The sequence below is a fragment of the Phyllopteryx taeniolatus genome, chromosome 4 (assembly GCF_024500385.1).
Source record: "Phyllopteryx taeniolatus isolate TA_2022b chromosome 4, UOR_Ptae_1.2, whole genome shotgun sequence".
In the NCBI taxonomy this organism is placed as follows: Eukaryota; Metazoa; Chordata; class Actinopteri; order Syngnathiformes; family Syngnathidae; genus Phyllopteryx; species Phyllopteryx taeniolatus.
The window spans coordinates 14,992,218-15,012,217 of NC_084505.1; the positions used below are offsets into that span (position 1 = coordinate 14,992,218).

Consider the following 20,000-nt stretch of genomic DNA (forward strand, 5'->3'; position numbering starts at 1 on the left):
TTGGCCATTCATTACATGGAAAAGACTAGGTTAGAGGAAACGATGCATTTTGTTTGTCCTTCCCATTCATGTTGTTGCACACAAGTAAAGTTTTATTTGTGTGAGGATTGTCTGTTGACTAATCAACAACTGACAACTTGTCTAGCTCCACCCTGTAGGTACAGTACCAATTAGGTTAGTATTCTAACAAAAAGGCAGCAAAAGTGATGAGTATTTTGGTACCCTTCACAACTTTTGACAATAGAAACTCAAAAACCAGTGTCTATGAAGATATTACAAAATTGCAGATAACTGTATAGTTTGTATATTCTCATCAACAGCTGACAGGAAACTGTAATGGACCATGTTGCTTGTAATGCAAAGTTAGTTGTTCGTCCAGATGTCTTGAGCCATTGAACCACTGTAAGCTTTTTTCTGGCAGGAAGTTGAAGTTGCTGATTCAGTCACTGCATGTTGCTGACTTTTTGTTTCAACATGGCAAACAGGACAGGGTCACTTTTGAGTCACATCAATGGTGGACCACATTTCCTTGACGTATACATTTTCTTTTGGATGTTATTTTTTTTATCATCTTATCAAAAGTTGGACTTGTGTATGTTAGTGGTAAATAGGCAGTGAGTATAGGGATGTTATGTTTATTTATTATGATCATTTTATTTATTTGGGATGTTCCATTAGTTTTAGGAGAATTGAATCATTTTGTGTGTGCCTGACAGTGCTTCTTACCTTCTGTGCTTATTTTCCACCTGTAAAACCAGTCTTTTCACTTTTGTGTGGTAGACGCACCGGCAGCTGCACCAAGCAACAATGGGATCACGAGCACAAGCCAGAACAATAATGACCTGGACATATTTGGTCCTATGGTATCCAACCCCCTACCCTCATCCACATCAACTGCTCAGTTTCCTCAGGTATAACCTATGATACTGTTGGCATCGTACGAAATCTTCGCATTTCCACGATCATAATTTGTCAGGACACCCCACACCAAAATGCATGTTTGTTAAACCATTAACATTGCATGGTCAAAGAAAGCAAGCCATTTTCACACTTAAGATAGGTCAATCATTTGTAAAAATAACACACATAATAAATAACATCGCTCTCCTCAATCCACCAAGTGACTTTAGGCCACCGCTGCAGAGTGCGGTAGCTTATTTTGGCATCTTAATGAAGCCTTAACCATGAGTTCGTCCTCTGGTGGTTAGCTGACTACTGGTTAAGAAGGTGCTTGATTAGATATACAGCAGAGCCCACGTTTAGAATTTAAATATCGCCGACAATCAGGTTAATTTAATCGTGGCAGCCAAAATCGTGATCATGATTAAGATTCGATTAATTGTGCAGCCCTGATTGCCCATCACTGATTGGTGATGTATACACTAGGCTTTACACGATCATTTTTATTATTGGTAATGAGGTGAAACAGACAATGATTTTAGTCAATTCTTTTCCAGAATGAGAGTGCTCAGAGGAGGATGCTATTCATGTGGCACAGATTTAAGCAGGCATCAGGTGCAGGTAGAGATGGGCCTGGCTCAAGTTGGAGGCCAAAACAAAAAAGCAAAGAAATGAGGCAAATTTAATTATAATCTTAAATTTCAACATCTACTTGAGCAGTGTAAATAAATGTTTTTCTGCGTGACGAAAATTTATTTTGCCTTATTGTACTCTTCAGAGTCTTCCAGATTGCTTAATTTATGTTAAAATAAAAAAGATTCTCTGCGGGGGCTCGGGGATCCTCCCAGATACCACCTACAATGTTTTGTTTTTGTCACCTTTTTCATGGCTTCGGTGTTTGCATGTCTGAATTGTGTTGGTGTTTTTCCTCCATCTAGGTGAGCTCCAGCAGCGTGGCAGGCACGCCCACACAACCCCCAGCAGCAGTAGTGGGTGGAGCCGGGTCAGGACAGGGCAACCTTGACCTGTTCAATGACAGCAGCAGCACAACTAAGACAGAAGATAACGCAAAGAAGCCATTGTCCAAGGACTCCATCTTGTCACTCTATGGAACCAACATGTCACCACAGGCTCCGGCTGGTAAGAGGCTAGGAAGTTAAATCATGTTCCAACCTATCTACATAAAACCTAGAAAGACTACTGTATTTTGTAATTAGATGTCAAACGAGTAGTCCTCGCAGCTGTATGGCATATGTCAGGCTACTTTTTGCTGTTTGACATTGCCTCATGAATATTGAGTCTGCCCTCACTTGGCACCTCTCTTGATACACCTGCAAGGAAGTTATTAAGGGAAGAATCATTAGTCTTGAGAGATGGTGTTGTAGTGTAAACTAGTTGAACTTGCAGACACAATCTAATGATATTCAATACCATCATTTAAAAAAAATATATTTTTATATAAAAAATATTTGTTAAGGTTTATTATAGTAGTTGTAGTTTGCAATTGCATAGTACAGAGTTATTTTTTTAGTATTATGGTTACCTTCAGGGCTCTTCAGGGTTCTACACTAACTTTTACACTGGTAGCACTGGTACGACCCACTTTTTCCAGTGGGTCGCACCAACACTTGATTTAGCCGGAACCTTTTTTGGGGGAGGTACTGCATGATCATGCATGCGCATATTCATGCTTGCTCATTTCTGTTTATATATACACTATATTGCCAAAACAATTCGCTTACCCATCCAAATAATCTGAATCACGTGTTCCAATCACTTTCATGGCCACAGGTGTATAAAGTCAAGCACCTAGGCATGCAGACTGTTTTTACAAACATTTGTGACAGAATGGGTCGCTCTCGGGGGGTCAGTGAATTCCAGCGTGGAACTGTGATAGGCTGCCACCTGTGCAACAAATCCAGTCGTGGAATTTCCTCGCTCCTGAATATTCCACTGTCAGCTGCATTATGAGAACACAGAAACATTTGGGAATGACAGCAACTCAGCCACGAAGTGGTAGGCCACGTAAACTGCCAGGGGGTCAGCGGATGCTGAGGCGCATAGTGCAAAGAGGTCGCAAACCTTCTGCTACAGACCTCCAAACTTCATTTGGCCTACAGATTAGCTCAAGAAAAGTGTGCCAGATACCTTTATGGAATCTGTTCCCATGGCCGAGCAGCTGCATTCAAGCCAAACGTCACTAAGTGCAATGCAAAGCGTCAGATGCAGTGGTGTAAACCACACCGCCACTGGACTCGAGAGCAGTGGAGACTCGTTCTCTGGAGTGACAAATCACGCTTCTCCATCTGGACATCTGATGGACGAGTCTGGGTTTGTTGCTTGCCAAGAGAACGGTACTTGTCTGACTGTATTGTGCCAAGTGTAAAGTTTGGTGGAGGTGGGATTATGGTGTGGGCTTGTTTTTCAGGAGTTGGGCTTGGCCCCGTAGTTCCAGTGAAAGGAACTCTGAATGCTTTAGCGTACCAGGAGATTTTGGACAATTCCATGCTCCACATGTTGTGGGAACAGTTTGGAGCTGGCCCCATCCTCTTTCAGCATGACTGTGCAGCAGTGCACAAAGCAAGGTCCATAAAGACATGGATGACTGAGGCTGCTGTGGATGAACTTGACTGGCCTGCAGAGTCCTGACCACAATCTGATAAAACAACATTGGGATGAATTAGAGCGGAGACTAAAAGCCAGGCCTCCTTGTTCAACATTGTGTGACCTCACAAATGCGCTTCTGGAAGAATGGTCAAAAATTCCCATAAACACACTCCTAAACTTTGTGGACAGCCTTCCCAGAAGAGTTGAAGCGGTTATAGCTGCAGAGGGTAGATGACGTCGTATCGAACCCTATGAATTAGGAATGGGATGTCACTTCATATGTGAGTCAAGGCAGGTGAGCAAATACTTTTGGCAATATAATGTGTATATACAGTGTCATGAAAAATGATTGGCCCCTTCTCAAATTCTTTATTTTTGCATGGTTTCCCCACAATGTTTAAGATCATCAAAAAAATGTAAATATCAGACAAATATCATTAAAATGCTGTTTTTAAAATGTGATTTCCTTCATTAAGGAAAAAAAATATTCAGTTACCTGGCTCTGTGTGAAAAAGTAATGGGCCCCTAAACCTAATAACTGGTTGGGCCATCCTCATCAGCAACAACTGAAATAAAGCATTTTTTAAATAACTGACAATGAGTCTTTCACATCTCTGTGGAGATATCTTGGCCCACTCTTCCTTGCAGAATTGTTTGAATTTAGCAAAAATTGAGTGTTTTTGAGCATGAACGGCTTTAAGGTCATGGCACTGCATTTCAATCTGATTAAAGTCTGGACTTTGACTAGGCCACACTAGACATTTTTGCCCAGTCTCTTCCTTATTGTTGTGTCATGAACACTGACCTTAACTGAGGCAAGGGAGGCCTGCAGTTCTTTAGAAGTTGTCCAGAGTTCCTTTGTGGCCTCCTGGATGAGTCATTGCTGTTCTCTTGGGGTGATTTGTGTAGGCCGGCCACTCCAGGGAAGGTCCACCTCTGTACCATGTTTTATCCATGTGAGGATAATTGCTCTCCCTGTGGGTTGCTGGAATCCTAAAGCTTTAAAAATGGCTATTGTAACTCTTCCCAGACTGATGGATATCAATTACTTTATTTCTCAAATTTCTTTGGATCGTGTCATTTTGTTGCAGCTTTTTTAGATCTTTTGCCCAACTTGATTTTGTTGGGACCGATTCTGTAGTGATTTCTTGATTGAACAGGCCTGAAGGTAATCAGGCTTGGATGTGATCAGTGAAAATTAACCAAAAATTGTGATTAGCCACAATTAACTCATGATTTAACAAGGGGCGTAATTACTTTTTCACACCGTGCCAGGTAACTTTGAATATTTTTTTTCCCATAATAAATTAAATCACCATTTAAAAAGAGCATTTTAAGTTTACTAGGGTTGTATGTCTGATATTTACATTTGTTTGATGATCTGAAACAAAGTGGGGAAACTGCAAAAATATAAGAACTTGAGAAGGGGCAACTATTTTTTCACGGCACTGTAGCTGTGACACTAATGAGGACAAGCTATATAGAAAATGGATGGATGTTACCTTATTTAGTGACATAAGTGGACTAAATATTGAAAACTCAGTATGGCACAGTGCCTTTCTACAACACTGTAAACTATAACCAAAGCCTAATGCCTAAGATTTATAATAAATATCTCTCTGATAGTGTCTATTGGAGTGTTCGATACAGTCCCCTCCAAAGGTATTGGAAACGGCAAGCTCAATTCCTTTGTTTTTGTTGTATACTGCAGACATTTGGGTTTCAGATCAAAAGATGAATATGAGACAAAAGTTCAGAATTCCAGATTTTATTTCATGCTATTGACCTAGATGTGTTAAACAACTCAGGACAGAGCACCTTTTGTTTGAAGTCACCCAGTTTTCAAGTGAGCAAAGTTATTGGAACAGACATTATTAAATTAAAGTGAATACCATTTAATATTTTGTGGCATAACCTTTACTTGCAATAACTGCATCAAGCCTGCGACCAATTGACTTCACCAGACTGTTGCATTCTTCATTTGAAATGGTTTTCCAGGTCTTTTGCAGCCTCTTTCAGTTCTTGTTTGTTTCTGGGGGTTTCTCCCTTCAGTCTCCTCTTCAGGAGGTAAAATGCATGCTCTATTGGGTTAAGGTCTTGGCCTTGACCTTCCACTTTTTCCCCCTGATAAAGTCCTTTGTTGTGTTGGCAGTGTGTTTTGGGTCATTGTCTTGTTGCATGATGAAGCTTCTCGCGATTAGTTTTGATGCATTTTTGTGGAAATTGCCAGACAAAATGGTTTTGTAGACTTCAGAATTAATTCTGCTGCTCCCCTCATGAGTTACATCATCATTAAAGACTAGTGAGCCCGTTCCAGAAGTAGCCATGCAAGCCCAAGCCATGACATTACCTCCACCATGCTTCACAGATGAACTTGTGTATTTTGGATCAAATCCTTTCTTTCGCCATACTTTGGCCATTCCATCACTTTGGTAGATGTTAATCTTGGTCTCATCAGTCCATAAAACTTTGTTCCAAAACTTTTGTGACTCATCTATGTAGTTCTTTGCAAAATCCAATGTCCTTCTGATTGCTTTTGTTGATGAGTGGTTTGCATCTTGTGGTATGGCCTGTATATTCTCTCAACGTCTGTGACAGTGGATTGTGATACCTTCACCCCTGCCCTGTGGAGGTTGGCAGTTATGTCACTGACTGTTGTCTTTGGGTGTTTCTTCACTGCTCTCACAATGCTTCTGTCATCAACTGCTGTTGATACCCTGGGCCGACCTGTTCGATGTCTGTTGCTCAGTACACCAGTAGTTTCTTTCTTTTTCAGGACATTCCAAATTGTTGTATTGGCTATGCCCAATGTTTGTGCCATATCTGTGATTGATTTTCCCTCTTCTCTCAGCTTCTAAATAGTTTCCTTTTCTCCCATAGACAGCTCTCTGGTCTTCATGTTTGCTTAACAGCAAATGCAGTTTTCACAGATGAAACCCAAAGCCAAAAACAAACACTATCTAATGTTTAAGCAATCGATCTATAAGGCAACACTTGAGCAACTAGAAACACCCATCAGTCACATGTTCCAATACTTTTGCTCACTTGAAAAGTGGGTGGATTCAAACAAAAGCTCTGTGCTGAGTTGTTTAACACATGTAGATGTAAATCGCATGAAATAAAAGCTGGACTTCTGACCTCATATTCATCTTTTGAAGTGAAACCCAAATGTCTTCAGCATACAACAAAAACAAAGGAATTGACCTTGCTGTTCCAATAATTTTGGAGGGGACTGAATGTGCAAGTGTACTTAGTGAGTGTAGCTACTTTTTAATTCTAGTCACTTGCTAGGTTGCATAAGCATCTCATGCTGAAGCCAGAAGGACAAAGTACTGTAACTACATTGCTTCTGCTTCCCTTTCGGGTTGTGTACATATAAAATATGAACAAACTGTATGTCACAGAACATTAACAATTGTATAATGCTCTTTCCTTTTAAATTTTTTGAATTTCTTTTTTTTTTTTTTTTTTTTTTTTTAAATGTCTCCACTTCCTGTCAGCTGGCATGTTCATGGGGCCCTCTCAGATGCAGTTTCCTGTCCAGACCTCTGCTGGTTATCAGGCTTTCCCTGGCGTAGGGACCGCCGTGCCGCCTACGACCGTCATGGGTGCCATGATGGCACAGAGTGGAGCAGCCATGATGGGGCCAAGTCCAGGAATGATGGTTGGGATGACCATGCCCAATGGCTTCATGGGAAATGCCCCTGCTAGCGGCGTGATGGGCATGGCCCCCAGAATGATGGCGCCACATGGCGGTGTGATGCCTGCAGGCATGGTGCCTGCCCAGGGCATGTATGCCATCCAGCCTGGGCAACAAGCTCAGTGGAACATGGCTCAGGTATCACTACGTGACACTATGGCTCACTAAAATCACTGCAAAAAAAAGTGACTGAACTGTCATTTTAGGTTGGTGTTTTTGTTCCATTAAAGGGAGATTCTCAGGTCCACACAAATAATACTTTGAAGTTACTTTTTTCTTCTTCAATGTGCATTGGTCTTTCACCCATATCCTTTTACATCTGTAATAATTGACTATTTTGTCAACTTTGTTTGGACAGATTTTTCAAGAGCTCGTTTTCAACATTTCCATGTACCTAACCAGTATTTTTGTCTTTTCTCCTTTTGTAAGATTTAACAGTGCGGGCATTTTTTTCGTCTACTAAATATTAAATTTAGTTGTTACGCCACTGTAGTACACACATTCTTAAGTACTGTATTGTAGTGGCAGGCTGTACATTTGGGACATGCTTCTTTAGTAGGGACATGCCCGACATAGTACTATCGCATCGCATTTATAGAAACCATTAATAGCATACAAAAAAACAATAGATCAGTGCACAACAGTCCCACATACATCATCTGGAGCAGTTAAGAATCAATATTTATCTAATAACATGACAAAAGCATCCATTCATCTTCTATACAGCCTAACATCATTTGAGTCACAGGTTAGCTGGAGCCTATCCCAGCTGACTTTAGGCGAGAAGCACGGATACCTTGCACTGGTCACCAACCAATTGTAGGGCAGATGCAGACAAACAACCATTCACATTCACGCCTAAGGATGATTTTAAAGTCTTCAATAAACCTAACATGTATGGTTCAGGAATGTGGGAGGAAACCGGAGAAAATGGCAACTCCACACAGGAAGGCCAGAGGCCAGATTTTAACCCAAAACCTCAGGCACAGTTGGTAGAGTGGGTTGTCCAATGACTGAATGGTTGATGGTTCGAATCCCGAGTCCGGCTGTCTGTTGTCGAAGTTTCCGTTGGCAATACGCTGAACCTTAAATTTCGCCCAGTAGGCAGCAGTGCCTTGCATGGCAGCGGCCGCCCATTGCTATTAGAATGTGTGAGCATCTGTAAAGCGCTTTGGGCTCGGTGATGGTGTAGTTTAAAGCGCTCTATTACATAAGTGCACTCCATTTACTAACCCCAGAACTGTGAGGTGGATGTGCTGCCAGGACAAAAACATAAAACAAATAACATACGTCATACTCATTATTAAATGTATTTATTCGTGCAGACACATTTTGCTAATCAGACTCTGCTTGTTCTGACCAACCAATCACAGGATGGAAAAATGCTAACAGCTAGTTAGCTGATGCAGTGATGCAAATTTGAAATCTTATTAGTTAACGTTACAGTCCCATTGCTAATATAGTTTGTGACATCAGCCGTCAGTACTGATTCTGAAGGCCCTGGGGAGATTTAATTGACATGGCAGCACTTAGAGGCGGAAATCTGAATAGACAAAAAAAGCTAACATCACATACATTTACTGAATGCGTTGCAGCCTCGAGTTGGTTAATAGAATAGACTTGGCAATAAATAAATACAAATTCATGACCAAATATTAGAATTTGTTGTAAATGTCAGCGCACCTAACAATGTTTTTACCACCAGAGGTTTTGCTGGCCCTGACAGGTCACCACTGCTTATTATGTTTGGTGTAGTATTAAAAACTATACAAGAAGAATGTCCCTTTCAAACTCTATTCTTGTATTTGTTTAAATGCGTTGTGCCACCCCAACATGAAGCAATAGTTAATCGTGTCATGTTAAGCGTTTTACAGTACATAATGAGTGGATTTAGCAATTTCGACAGAACTGACGATTTTAAAATCTGCAGTATAAATTGTGACCACGAGAGGACAGGCATGAGTTCAGTGTACCACTGAGAAAATCCAAAACCAAATACTGCACAAATGCCTATTTTCAGCATAAGGACTACATATGCCTCATACCTCACACAAGAGTCTGTACAATTATGTTGTACTGAATCTGTGCTAGATTTAGTGCAATTTTGAGGTTGATTGTTGACTGTAAGTTAAGGGCCTGTTTTCCTTCACCAGTATTGATTGTAATGTGTTTGCCACCCTCAGGTGAGCCATCAGATGTCAGGGTTGCATCTGAACGGTGCAGCCAGACACATGGCCTTCACTCAGCCTCCAACTGCTATTGGTGGCTGGGCCGCACCCGGATCCGGTCAAACTATGAGCACACAACTTTGGAAGTGAGCTTTTCGGTGAGACGGACGGACAGAGGAAGGGTGGTGGTTGCAGAAAGTGCAAAAGCTCTTTTGTGTGTGTCTGCACCTCACTATGAACCGACGTCTGTTTTCACTCTGGACCAGCCTTCAAGAACATGGATGTTGTATCTCGACTTGCCCCCTCTCCTGCTTTCTCTGTCTCTCTCTCTCTCTATTGTGTGAGTGAATTGGGAGTCTCACAACCTGGCAGATGCTGCCTGTTGTATATGGTTTTTGAGCATTACTTTTATTTTCCTTTTTTGGAAAACAAATAGAAGGAAATAACAGTCCCAACAAAAATGGTATTGACATATCAGAAAAGCTGCAGGACCAGTTACACAAGCTTTTATTGTATCATTATAAGATTATAGAACATTTAAATGAATAGTATTTAAAGGGGGAAGATAAGACTAATCCTGTCGGTCTGTACTGCTCCCAAGTGTACAGCGCTGTATAACCTTTTAAAGCACCTGTGGTTCCCCTCTTACAAAAATAAAGTTGTGTTAAATAGTGTGTGTCATCTCTCCTTTATTGAATAAAAGATGGAAAAGTTAGGTTTTATGATGCGGGTATTTACTCTAAGAAGTGATTACTTTCCATTACAATGTGTTGAGATGCAATACAAGGGATTGATCAACAAGTGTTCATTCTGGAGATGATTCATTTTGGTTGACAGTCTGAGAGGTGTTGTGCATTTTCCCGTTATTGTTGAGAGTTTGTAGTCAGCACTTTTAAAACACAAACTATAACCACTAAATTAGCATAATGTTTACCTCTTCACATCTTTGCTTATATAAATAAATATTGTATGTAATTATTTTCTTCCTATTAGTGTCCCTCACCACTTTCGATTTATAACAAGTTCTTAACTCGATTCTTAGTGATGGACTTAGTGACAAAACGCTAAATTCGTTTTTCTTTTTTTTTTTTTTTCAACACTTTGACATTTTATCACAGCTTATATAAGAATGTATTTATTTCAATGCAATTATAATGGGCGTCAATTCTCTGCTGGGCCTAAACACTATCATAAGCACTGCACTCTCAACTTGCTCTGAAGTACTTTCAGGCAGTCCATCACGACTCAGTTTGCATACCCTCCCCATTCAAGCTTTTACAAAAATATGCGAATGGTTTAAGTTTTTCTGATTTGGGCAAATGTCAAAACTTTCTAAACAACTGAAGAAAACTTTAACAAGGTACAGAAAATGAGCACTAGGTGGCAGAATTGCATAAATCTTTGGTCGGTGGAGTTGCCCAGTTGAACGGCCAACTGCTGCTTAAATCTAATCTCAGGATGCGCTATTTTACAGTTAATTTATCGTGAAATTTCGTCAGAATCATGAAATAAAAATCAAATGGGCGGAATTATATTATGTAGTATTGGTAAATGAGTATAATGTAGTATAGTTCCACACCACTGCGAATTGCAACCGCAATAATAAACATGCTCTCAAATGGATACCTTCTGACAGTGTCGATCAAAATTGAGCAAAATGATCATTGCAAAGACTTGGCTCTTTTATTGTATCTCACAAGGTGCAGGTGTAGCAACTGAATGATATTACAGAAAGGGTACAATATACAGTGTTTGGAAAAGGAAAACAGCTATGTTTACAGGCCGTTTCCACTGTGTTACTATGGTTAAAAAAATATTCATTTGCGCTGAGCTTTCCTGTTTTACAACGGCTGGTTTTCCATGTGCACTGTAGCTGGTGCAATGAATGCCTTTTTGTTTTATGTGTAATAGTGAGGCACATCCACACAGAGCTTTTGGAAATTGAGACTCATGCAACATATTCATATTCGGTTAAAGTTTGACAAGCAGGGAAAATGTGCCTCATGTTTCCTCTCCGTAGCAGAGGTTCTTTCACACAGCAATGGCGGTCAGGTTTATCAGAACTAAAGTCTGTAAATACATATTACAGCTATGTTTCCCCACCCACCTCAGACTGGGAAATGTTCCAGAACAAATAAAACCACCCCAGTGAAGGCTTTTACAGGTGGATTTGGCATGCTGAGTGAGCTAAGCCTTTCTTTGTGTAAACCCTGCCTTTATTGATACCTTGCATTGTGTATAAAACATAGTTTGACTATTCCAAGCACTACGAGCCCTGCCCAGGTATCGTAGGTCGGTCCTGCTCTTTGGCTGTTGGGATTAAAAGTGGGTGTTGTACTTGAAACCAGCTCTACCTGTTTAACCCGTGCCTATCAGCCAACCTGTACTGCCCAGTCAGTCTTGCATGTTTTATCCATGCTGAAACCAGTGTACTGTGCTCCAATGGTGGCAAGGGACGAAAGAGGCTTGTCCCCACATGGAGGGAGCCCAAATGCGCAGAAGAGCTATCTCATGCTTAGCAACGCCTGAAAGCGTCTAAAGTGTTTTTTATGTTATGTTCCATTCCGACTTCTCCTCCAGGGCTACTTTGAAAAGTTTCCAAGTAAGGTTTGATGACACAGAGCATTTGCAAGGAGGTTAGGAATTCCTCTCAGCGAGAGTGTCAAAACTAACACGGCTCCAGAATAGAGTCCAGCAGCCACGTGAAGAATGCTAATACTCTCCTCTAGTCCAGCACCTTGACACATTCCTTCTGGTTGCAGCGTCAGTCTATGGTTTAACTTTGTCTGCATGCATGACTAATGCAGCATTAAATGTCACTGATACAAGAGATGGATTTGAATTTGGGTAAATTCCAGGATGACATTTTGCAGGCATGTGTTTGAGTGACTTTTCTGCATACACCCCTCAAATGCAGCACATGTATGCTGAAGCACAGAAGAGATTTACAGATCTTTCAGAAGAATCAAATAGCAAATCAGCAAATAGGTGAATCTTCGCGTGCTGAACCACGCCTATGTGGGGTTCACAGTATTCGCAAAAAAATTGTAATAAAACATTCAAGCTCGTGAAAATGGCCACAACTGGCAAAATTTCAAACTTAAGTCTGTCTAGTAATTTTCAACTTTCTAGGGTTTGTTGCGAAGTCATCAGAATCAGAATCATCTTTATTTGCCAAGTATGTCAAAAACACACAGGAATTTGTCTCCGGTAGTTGGAGGTGCTCTAGTACGACAACAGACAGAAAATACTTCCATCCATCCATTTTTTGATGGAAGTATTTTCTGATGATGTTGGTCTCCCATTTCAGGTCCTGAGAGACTTTAATTCCCAGGAACTTGAAGGTCTCAGCGGTTGACACAAGGCAGTTGGACAGTGTGAGGGGCAGCTGTGGCAAAGGATGCCTCCTGCAGTCCACGATCATCTCTACAGTCTTGAGCGTGTTCAGCTACACGTTGTGTCAGCCGCACCACAGCTCCAGCCTCTCCACTTCCTGTCGATACGCAGACTCGTCACCGTCTTTGATGAGGCTGATGACTGTGGCGTCGTCTGCAAACTTCAGGGGTTTGACAGCCCGGTGCGTTGAGATGCAGTCGTTTGTGTAGAGAGAGAAGAGCAGCGGAGAGAGGACACATCCTTGGGGCGCTGGCGGTGCGTGTAGATGAGATGGTGTCCCCCAGCCTCACCTGCTGTGTCCTGCCCGTCAGGAGGCTGTAAATACACTGACAGATGGCAGGCGAGACGTTGAGCTGGAGAAGCTTGGAGGAGAGGAGTTTGGGGATGATGGTGTGAAACACAGAGCTGAAGTCTATGACCAGGATCGTTGCGTAGGTCCCTGTGCTGTTCTAGGATGAAGTGCAGTCCCATGTTGACTGTGTCATCCACAGACCTGTTTGCTCGGTGAAAGTGTCCTTTTCAAATCTGCAATAGAAGGCGTTCAAATCGTCTACTAGTCCTTTATTGTTCTCATCTTGGGAGGATGGTCGCTTGTAGTTGGTTATGGATTGTAATCCCCGCCAGACTGATTTAGAGTTGTTAGCGATCAACTTCTATCTTTTCTGCATAATTTCTCTTTGCGATGTTGTTGTTGTCAGCTGGTTTCTAGTGCAGTTATACAGGGCTCTATCCCCTCTTCGACAGGCGACCTCTTTAGCCTGACAAAGTTGCTTAAGTTTGACAGTGAACCACGGCTCATTGTTATTGAACGTGCAAAATGTCTTTGTTGGTACAGACACATCCTCACAGAAAACTGGCTCAGACCAAGATAAACATTATTACTTTATAACGACTAAAAGAGGCCTTATAACAGAGGTGTGGACTCGAGTCAGACTCGAGTCATGAATTTGATGACTTTAGACTCGACAATATGTTACAAGACTTGCAACTCTACTTGGACTTTAAGAGCAATTACCCGTGACTTCACATGGGTTTAAAACCATTGACTTGAAAAGACTTTGAGCAAACCACTGAGAAACCAATATTTTGTAGCTTTCTCTTTCTAAAGCTCTTTGTGCAACATGTGTCACTACAGAAAGATATAAGTATGAACAGTATAAGTGGATACATAATGATGAAGTTCCTAATGAATGTTTATTAGGTCGAAGTGTCCCACGTTATTATTGTTAATGTATAGTTACTTCTTATTATCCTTTATCAGTTAACACCCTGGTGGGCACACTCTGGAAGTGGAATTAACCAAGAGCCTATTATTTCACACACTACCTAAAGTAATGATTTTATTACGAAAAAAAAAAAAAAACAGAAACAGTACAACATAAAACAACAATAAATGTGACAGCTAAATAAGGTATACATTCTCAAAAACACTGATAACATACACAGAAATTACGACATTTAACAATAAGGATGTTAATTAGTGCAACAACAACAAAAAATCAACATTGCATTATAGGAATCACGCGGCTTGACATCACGTATGCTTGTCTTCGTTAGCATTAGCAGCTAGCTTTGTGAGTGATCATGCAAATAGTTTCACGCAGGCCGGCCGCGCGCTGTCTGGGCTTCCTGTACATTACAATCTGGTTTAGTCAGTGTAGTGTTCTCAAGAATCAGTCTGTATTTCTTTTTTTTAAAAATTCATTTTATTTACCATTTGATCAGCACACTGCTAGCATATATTCGACATGAAACTACATTCTTTTTTGTGTCCTTTTCTTTGCCTCTTTTTGAAGTAACATTTACCACAGATAGAGATACCACAGTTGGATGAAATTGTACTTTTATAACAAGGACGACAAACATGTGTTCCTCTTTTTCTAAAATCTATTTATATTTGTGTTTACAATTGCCTCCCTTGAAATTTTTGTCGACAAGAAAATGCTGTTCCCTGCTATATGCACAATGTGAATTTATGAAACATACTGTTGATTATCTAAAAGAGGAAACCAATTGGTCGTTCACTATGAAGTGAAATTTTCTCTTGTGTATTAATAATTGTGCTTTAAACAATAACAAATATATTTTCTCCTTATACTTGATTATTCTGATAGAATTTTCAGTAGAATACTCGATTACTAATTGCAGCACTACTGGATACAACTTTTTTATTTGTGACGGGTCTGTTTAATGTTACTTCAGAAATAAAGTGAGAAAAAGTGAGGAAATAAGTATTATTACTGTAATCATAAAGGCAAATAATTGAAGGAAGTTCAGTGTTTAGCTCAGAAATAATAGAGTTATACTGAGAGCCATGACCTCAAAAGCCATGTTTACTGAATACTTAACAGGTCACTCTTGACTAGTCACTGGTGCTACTGCTGCATAGCTTATCGTTTATGTGAAGGAAATATTTTGACATCATTATTGTTGGACAGTCTTTTACATAAACAGTGTAATGTAACAGGATGCTGGAGATGGATCCAAATATGGGCCCGAAAAGCCTCACAGTGGGGCTTGGGTTTTGCACTCCCACGCTCTGTGTAATCGCTGTGTGTCCAAAGCAAACATTGCACCATTGTTTGAGAAGCATGAACTCCTCATCGGGATTTTGTGACTTTTACTGCTGAAATATGCTTAAGGTAACACTATTGTATTTTATGTATGTATCTTATTTTCGTGTTCCTGTTTCATGCAAACAGGTAAGGTTATGTCATTAGTGTCCATGCAGTGGCCAAGAGGCGAGGCTCAATCCTCCGCTTACTCTTTCATACTTTAGCTTATACACGCATCATAAACAAGTCCAAAGTGCACCGCTGATACTAGATTTTAACAATGTCTGTCTTTGTTCACTTTGACACTATTTGCATTCCCATTCGGTGCGTCTATATTGAAGTATGTGTGTTGTTGTTACTAGGTAACAGGAGTTACTGTAACAGTGTTGACAGCTTCCAGGGCAAAGATTAGTCAGCCCTTAGGGTGTGTCTTCTGAGTAAATCCAGAACTGCCCGGACACACTGAGGGCACTAAGTTCAACACCAGCAGATTTCACCATTGTTCACCCTTTTCCTGACAACACCACCTCGTACGTAGCAAACGTTTCCACCACCCCATATCCCACACCTCCCGCAATGTAACTCGGTTGCCATGACAACTGCATAAACAGTAATGTCGTAGCATCCAAATTCAGGCTCAGTGAGTGAGCATACGAGGTGAAGAAAATGGATGGATGAGTCTAAAAAATGACACGACTTGTGTTCACCAGCAGGTTTATTTTTTTTAGACAGCACATGCAAACACACACATACAGACATTTCTTCTGTTTTATTCACTTTAACGCAGCCTTTCGTCTCCCCTCAGGCTAAAGCACGGTCTTTAACTTTCATCTTCTGTCAGTTACTTTTTTAGTATAATTTCAATTATCAGGTGTAAGAGCTTTTATGAGACTGTGTGCATGTGTGTGCATGTGTTTGAGGTCCTGCCAGTTGGACATTTTAGCCTTTTAGCTGGAAGTGCGCATAGTGGTGGTTGTGACCGTGGTCTTAGAGCTCCCTGTGAAGAAGACAAGAGAAAAACATGATGTCAGTGCTTCAAGTTTCCATGCAGTTGTGTAATATATCATGACATGACATTAAGCATCACTTACCTGAACCAATTGGCCTTAATTGAGAAAGGAAACAGACCGTGAACAATGAATGAGTATTCAAAATATCTATTTTAAACTATATGTTCTATCCAAATATGTCTATTTTCATCTACCTGGATTCCTCTGTGTCCAGTAAGCTCCTGTAGGTTGCAATCTCCTGCTCCAGCCTGGTCTTGATGTCCAGCAGCATCCTGTAGTCCTGGCCCTGCTGGTCAATGCTGACACGCACGTTGGCTAGTTCTGCCTCCAGCATGTTGATTGTGTTCTGGAAGCCGGCGAGCATGGCGCTGTAACGAGCCTCTGTGTCTGCCACCGTGTTCTCCACCGCCCCTTTCTGTACAGGATTACAAGAAGCATGTGTATAATTAAAGTAAATCAGAGCAGCCACACCCTGCATTGTATCTGACACTGTGGCTGCAGTGATAAGACTTGGTGTTTTTATTAAACATCCTTTTTAAATCAGGACAAAAGTCACAGGGGGGCCTTCTTGAACTCTAATGACCTGTGGGCTTAAAAATTCTGCATTCCTTCCTTTTTCTTCAAGCTCTTTAATGTCTACCAGAATCTGACCAGACTGTGAAATGTTTTCTTCTCCCAGCAACCCCCCCACCCTCAACACATTTTTAAGTAAAGCCGTCCTTAGGCTCCCTTTATCACTGTCTCCTGTTCCCTGGACAAGAGAGGCATCTGGGAATTTTTCTCATATAAGGCGAGATTGTGAGAAGGCGGTCTGGCTTTCGTCTCTCACCATGCTGAGTTGAGACTGCAGCTCGATCTCCAGGCCCTGCAGCGTACGTCTCAGGTCTCCGATTTCTGTCCTGGACGTCTGGATGGTCTCTGTGTTGACGGTCACCTCCTTGTTCAAGGTAGCCGACTAGGGAGAGAAAACCATGACCAAATCTCTTAAATTGGATACCATGTTCCATCCATCCATCCATCCATTTTCTTAGCCGCTTCTCCTCTCAACGGTCGCGGGCATGCTGGAGCCTATACCAGCTATCATCGGGCAGGAGGCGGGGTACACCCTGAACTGGTTGCCAGCCAATCACAGGGCACATACAAACAAACAACCAACCATTCGCACTCACAGTCACACCTACGAGCAATTTAGAGTCTCCAATTAATGCATATTTTTGGGATGTGGTACGGAGAGAACATGCAAACTCCACACAGGCGGGGCCGGGGATTGAACCCCGGTCCTCAGAACTGTGAGGCAGACGCGCTAACCAGTCGTCCACCGTGCCGCCGATTCCATGTTGTGTTTATTTTTTTTATGGTGACTTGGTTTACCTTCTCATTAAACCAGGCCTCCTGGTCACGGCGGTGTTTATCAGTGATAGTTTCGTATTGGGCGCGGATCTCCTCCAGGATTCTGTTGAGGTCCTGTTGGGGTGCGGCGTCAACCTCCACATTGATGGTTCCGGACAGCTGTGATCGCATAGCTGCCAGCTCCTGAGCAACAGACACCCCACAAAAAAAGTTAGCCTTTTATACCTTCTGTGAGGCTGATCTCACTACAATTGCACTTGTAAAGCTTCTTGTACCTCTGCGTGGTTCTTCTTGAGGTAGGCCAGCTCATCTTGCAGACCCTCGATCTGCATCTCCAGGTCGGCTTTCGTCAGAGTGGTCTGGTCGAGCAGGCGGCGCAGGTTGGCGATGTCGGCCTCAACAGACTGCCGCATCATCAGCTCATGCTCGAATCTGTTGGGTTTTGACGAAGAAAGTGGAATGAACTTGATGTTTGGAATGCTACTGCTTTTTAAACTACATACTACATATGCGCTTACTTACTTGGTTCTAAAGTCGTCAGCAGCCAGTTTGGAGTTGTCTATCTGGAGGAGAATGTTGGCATTGCCGACGGTGGCGGCCATGATCTTAATTGGAGCACAATTTGAGAATTGGTCAGATGCTCTTTCTATCAATTAGATAGCAACTTTTTATTTTATTTTATTTGATAAAATACAGGAAAGTATAAACCAAGCCTGCTAATTGTCAAGTCTAATGGGTGCAGTATAACATTTTGAAACTTGTATCAGTCTACCATGAAAATGATTAACGGTAGTGCAAACATAACATCATGCATGGTGTTGACCCAGCATACCTTGTCCTTCAGGTCATTGATGATGGCCCAGTAGTTGCTGTAGTCCCTCTCGGCAGCAGGTCCCTTCTGCTCGTAGTACTCTCTGATCTGCTTCTCTAGCTTCGCGTTGGCAGCCTCCAGAGAGCGCACCTTCTCCAGGTAGGTGGCCAGACGGTCATTCAGGTTCTGCATGGTGGCCTTCTCGTTCAGCTGAATGGTGTTCTGGTCCATAGCACTGGACAGGTCGAAGCCGCCTGCCCCGGCTCCGTAGCTGCTTCCAAACCCGGATGAGACGCTGTGCATGCTGGAAGAGGAGATGCGAGGACCTCTGAGGCTCAGTCCGGACAAGCTCTGAGCCTTGGGTGCGGCTCTGGATGAGTAGCTGTAGCTCTGCCTGCTCATCATGACGGGCCCGCCGGTGATGCTGTAGCTGGACTGCATGGCTGAGAGTCTTTCAAGAGAGGAGATGAGAGGAGTTGAAGCGCTTGAACCAGGAGTGGACTTGGATAGCGCGGAGCAGCCTCCTGATATAGTCCTGCTCCTGAGGCGGGCCTAGTTGGGGGGGAGGGAGGGGCATAGGGGAGGAGAAGGAGGGAGTTTTGCTCCGCCGATCAGTACTGGCTTGACACAACCACCATTTGTTTTCCTTTAAGGTCCAATGGTTTTTTTTCCCTTTCCCCCTATGAGGGCACTCTCATGGAATGTGTGAGTGTGTGTGTTGCTGCTTTTGTGCTCATGTTTGAGCGAGCGTTCTACTGAAGTGTGTGCATGTCTGTGTGTGTGTAAGTGAGTGTCACCTCTATACGGTCGCCTGGAAGTGCAAAACAATATAACACATTTTGAAACACTAACATTTCACAAAACACAAAAACAAAACACGAAACACTTTTACAAAAAGATGAAACAAATTACAATTGCCCAGAAAGGGAGGGGCCGTTTTCTTGAGCGGCCGATCGGTCTTCCACTGGTTTTGATGCGATTCAAAATTATAATCTCCGTTGCACGGCGTCTTCACGTCACAGTTCACATTAATTCAAAATGCACAGAAGCTTTCGCCTACGGTGAAAATACATTTCCAGGTTTGCGAGCCGTGCCGCCGTGTTGCCTCGGCTCGAGCCATATAAATAGTACGTAAAGCATCAAATGTTGTTTAACATCAATGCTAAACTATACTCATAATGTGCAATGTGCCAGAATGAAAAAGCATAGCTTGTGACCAGAATGTATGCAAGGTAGATCCCTCGCTCGGTACGTTAACAAATGAATGAAACCGGCAGCTTCCTTGCTAATATCCACACTTTTCCTTTAATTCTCGTCAGCATCCTCTCTCTTTAGCAACCTGCTTCTTCCTTAACTCTTAATCTATCTTTTTATGGTTTAAGAGATGTGATCAAGTACAAGATATTGTATATACAGCATCAAACGCCTATACAGGCTCGCTGTTCAGGGTGTCCGTATATCGTACTATTGCTATTTGGGATGGACATCACGTTCCATTTGTGT

General features: G+C 42.0%; 2 protein-coding genes across 4 annotated transcripts in view; one reads left to right on the plus strand and one right to left on the minus strand.

Moving 5' to 3' along the window:
- The window catches only part of smap1 (small ArfGAP 1), a 15,363-nt gene extending 5,314 nt beyond the window's left edge, over positions 1 to 10,049 (plus strand). For 2 of the 3 annotated variants that reach the window (XM_061769819.1, XM_061769820.1), the window contains exons 7-10: positions 781 to 911; positions 1,839 to 2,040; positions 7,008 to 7,345; positions 9,391 to 9,674. In XM_061769819.1, the coding sequence (XP_061625803.1) occupies positions 781 to 911; positions 1,839 to 2,040; positions 7,008 to 7,345; positions 9,391 to 9,525 (806 nt within the window). In that variant the 3' untranslated portion in view covers positions 9,526 to 9,674. Of the gene's footprint in view, positions 1 to 780; positions 912 to 1,838; positions 2,041 to 7,007; positions 7,346 to 9,390 lie in introns of all 3 variants that reach the window. The other variant, XM_061769821.1, reaches the window with a different exon arrangement.
- Positions 10,050 to 16,023: 5,974 nt separating this feature from the next.
- Positions 16,024 to 20,000, minus strand: part of krt94 (keratin 94) — a 10,947-nt gene continuing 6,970 nt past the window's right edge. Inside the window, exons 2-9 of the mRNA XM_061769822.1 lie at positions 18,519 to 19,049; positions 18,209 to 18,291; positions 17,962 to 18,118; positions 17,708 to 17,869; positions 17,166 to 17,291; positions 16,531 to 16,751; positions 16,418 to 16,431; positions 16,024 to 16,323 (exon numbers count right to left, since the gene is read on the minus strand). Coding sequence (XP_061625806.1) covers positions 16,274 to 16,323; positions 16,418 to 16,431; positions 16,531 to 16,751; positions 17,166 to 17,291; positions 17,708 to 17,869; positions 17,962 to 18,118; positions 18,209 to 18,291; positions 18,519 to 19,049 — 1,344 coding nt within the window. The 3' untranslated portion in view covers positions 16,024 to 16,273. The remainder of the gene's footprint in view (positions 16,324 to 16,417; positions 16,432 to 16,530; positions 16,752 to 17,165; positions 17,292 to 17,707; positions 17,870 to 17,961; positions 18,119 to 18,208; positions 18,292 to 18,518; positions 19,050 to 20,000) is intronic.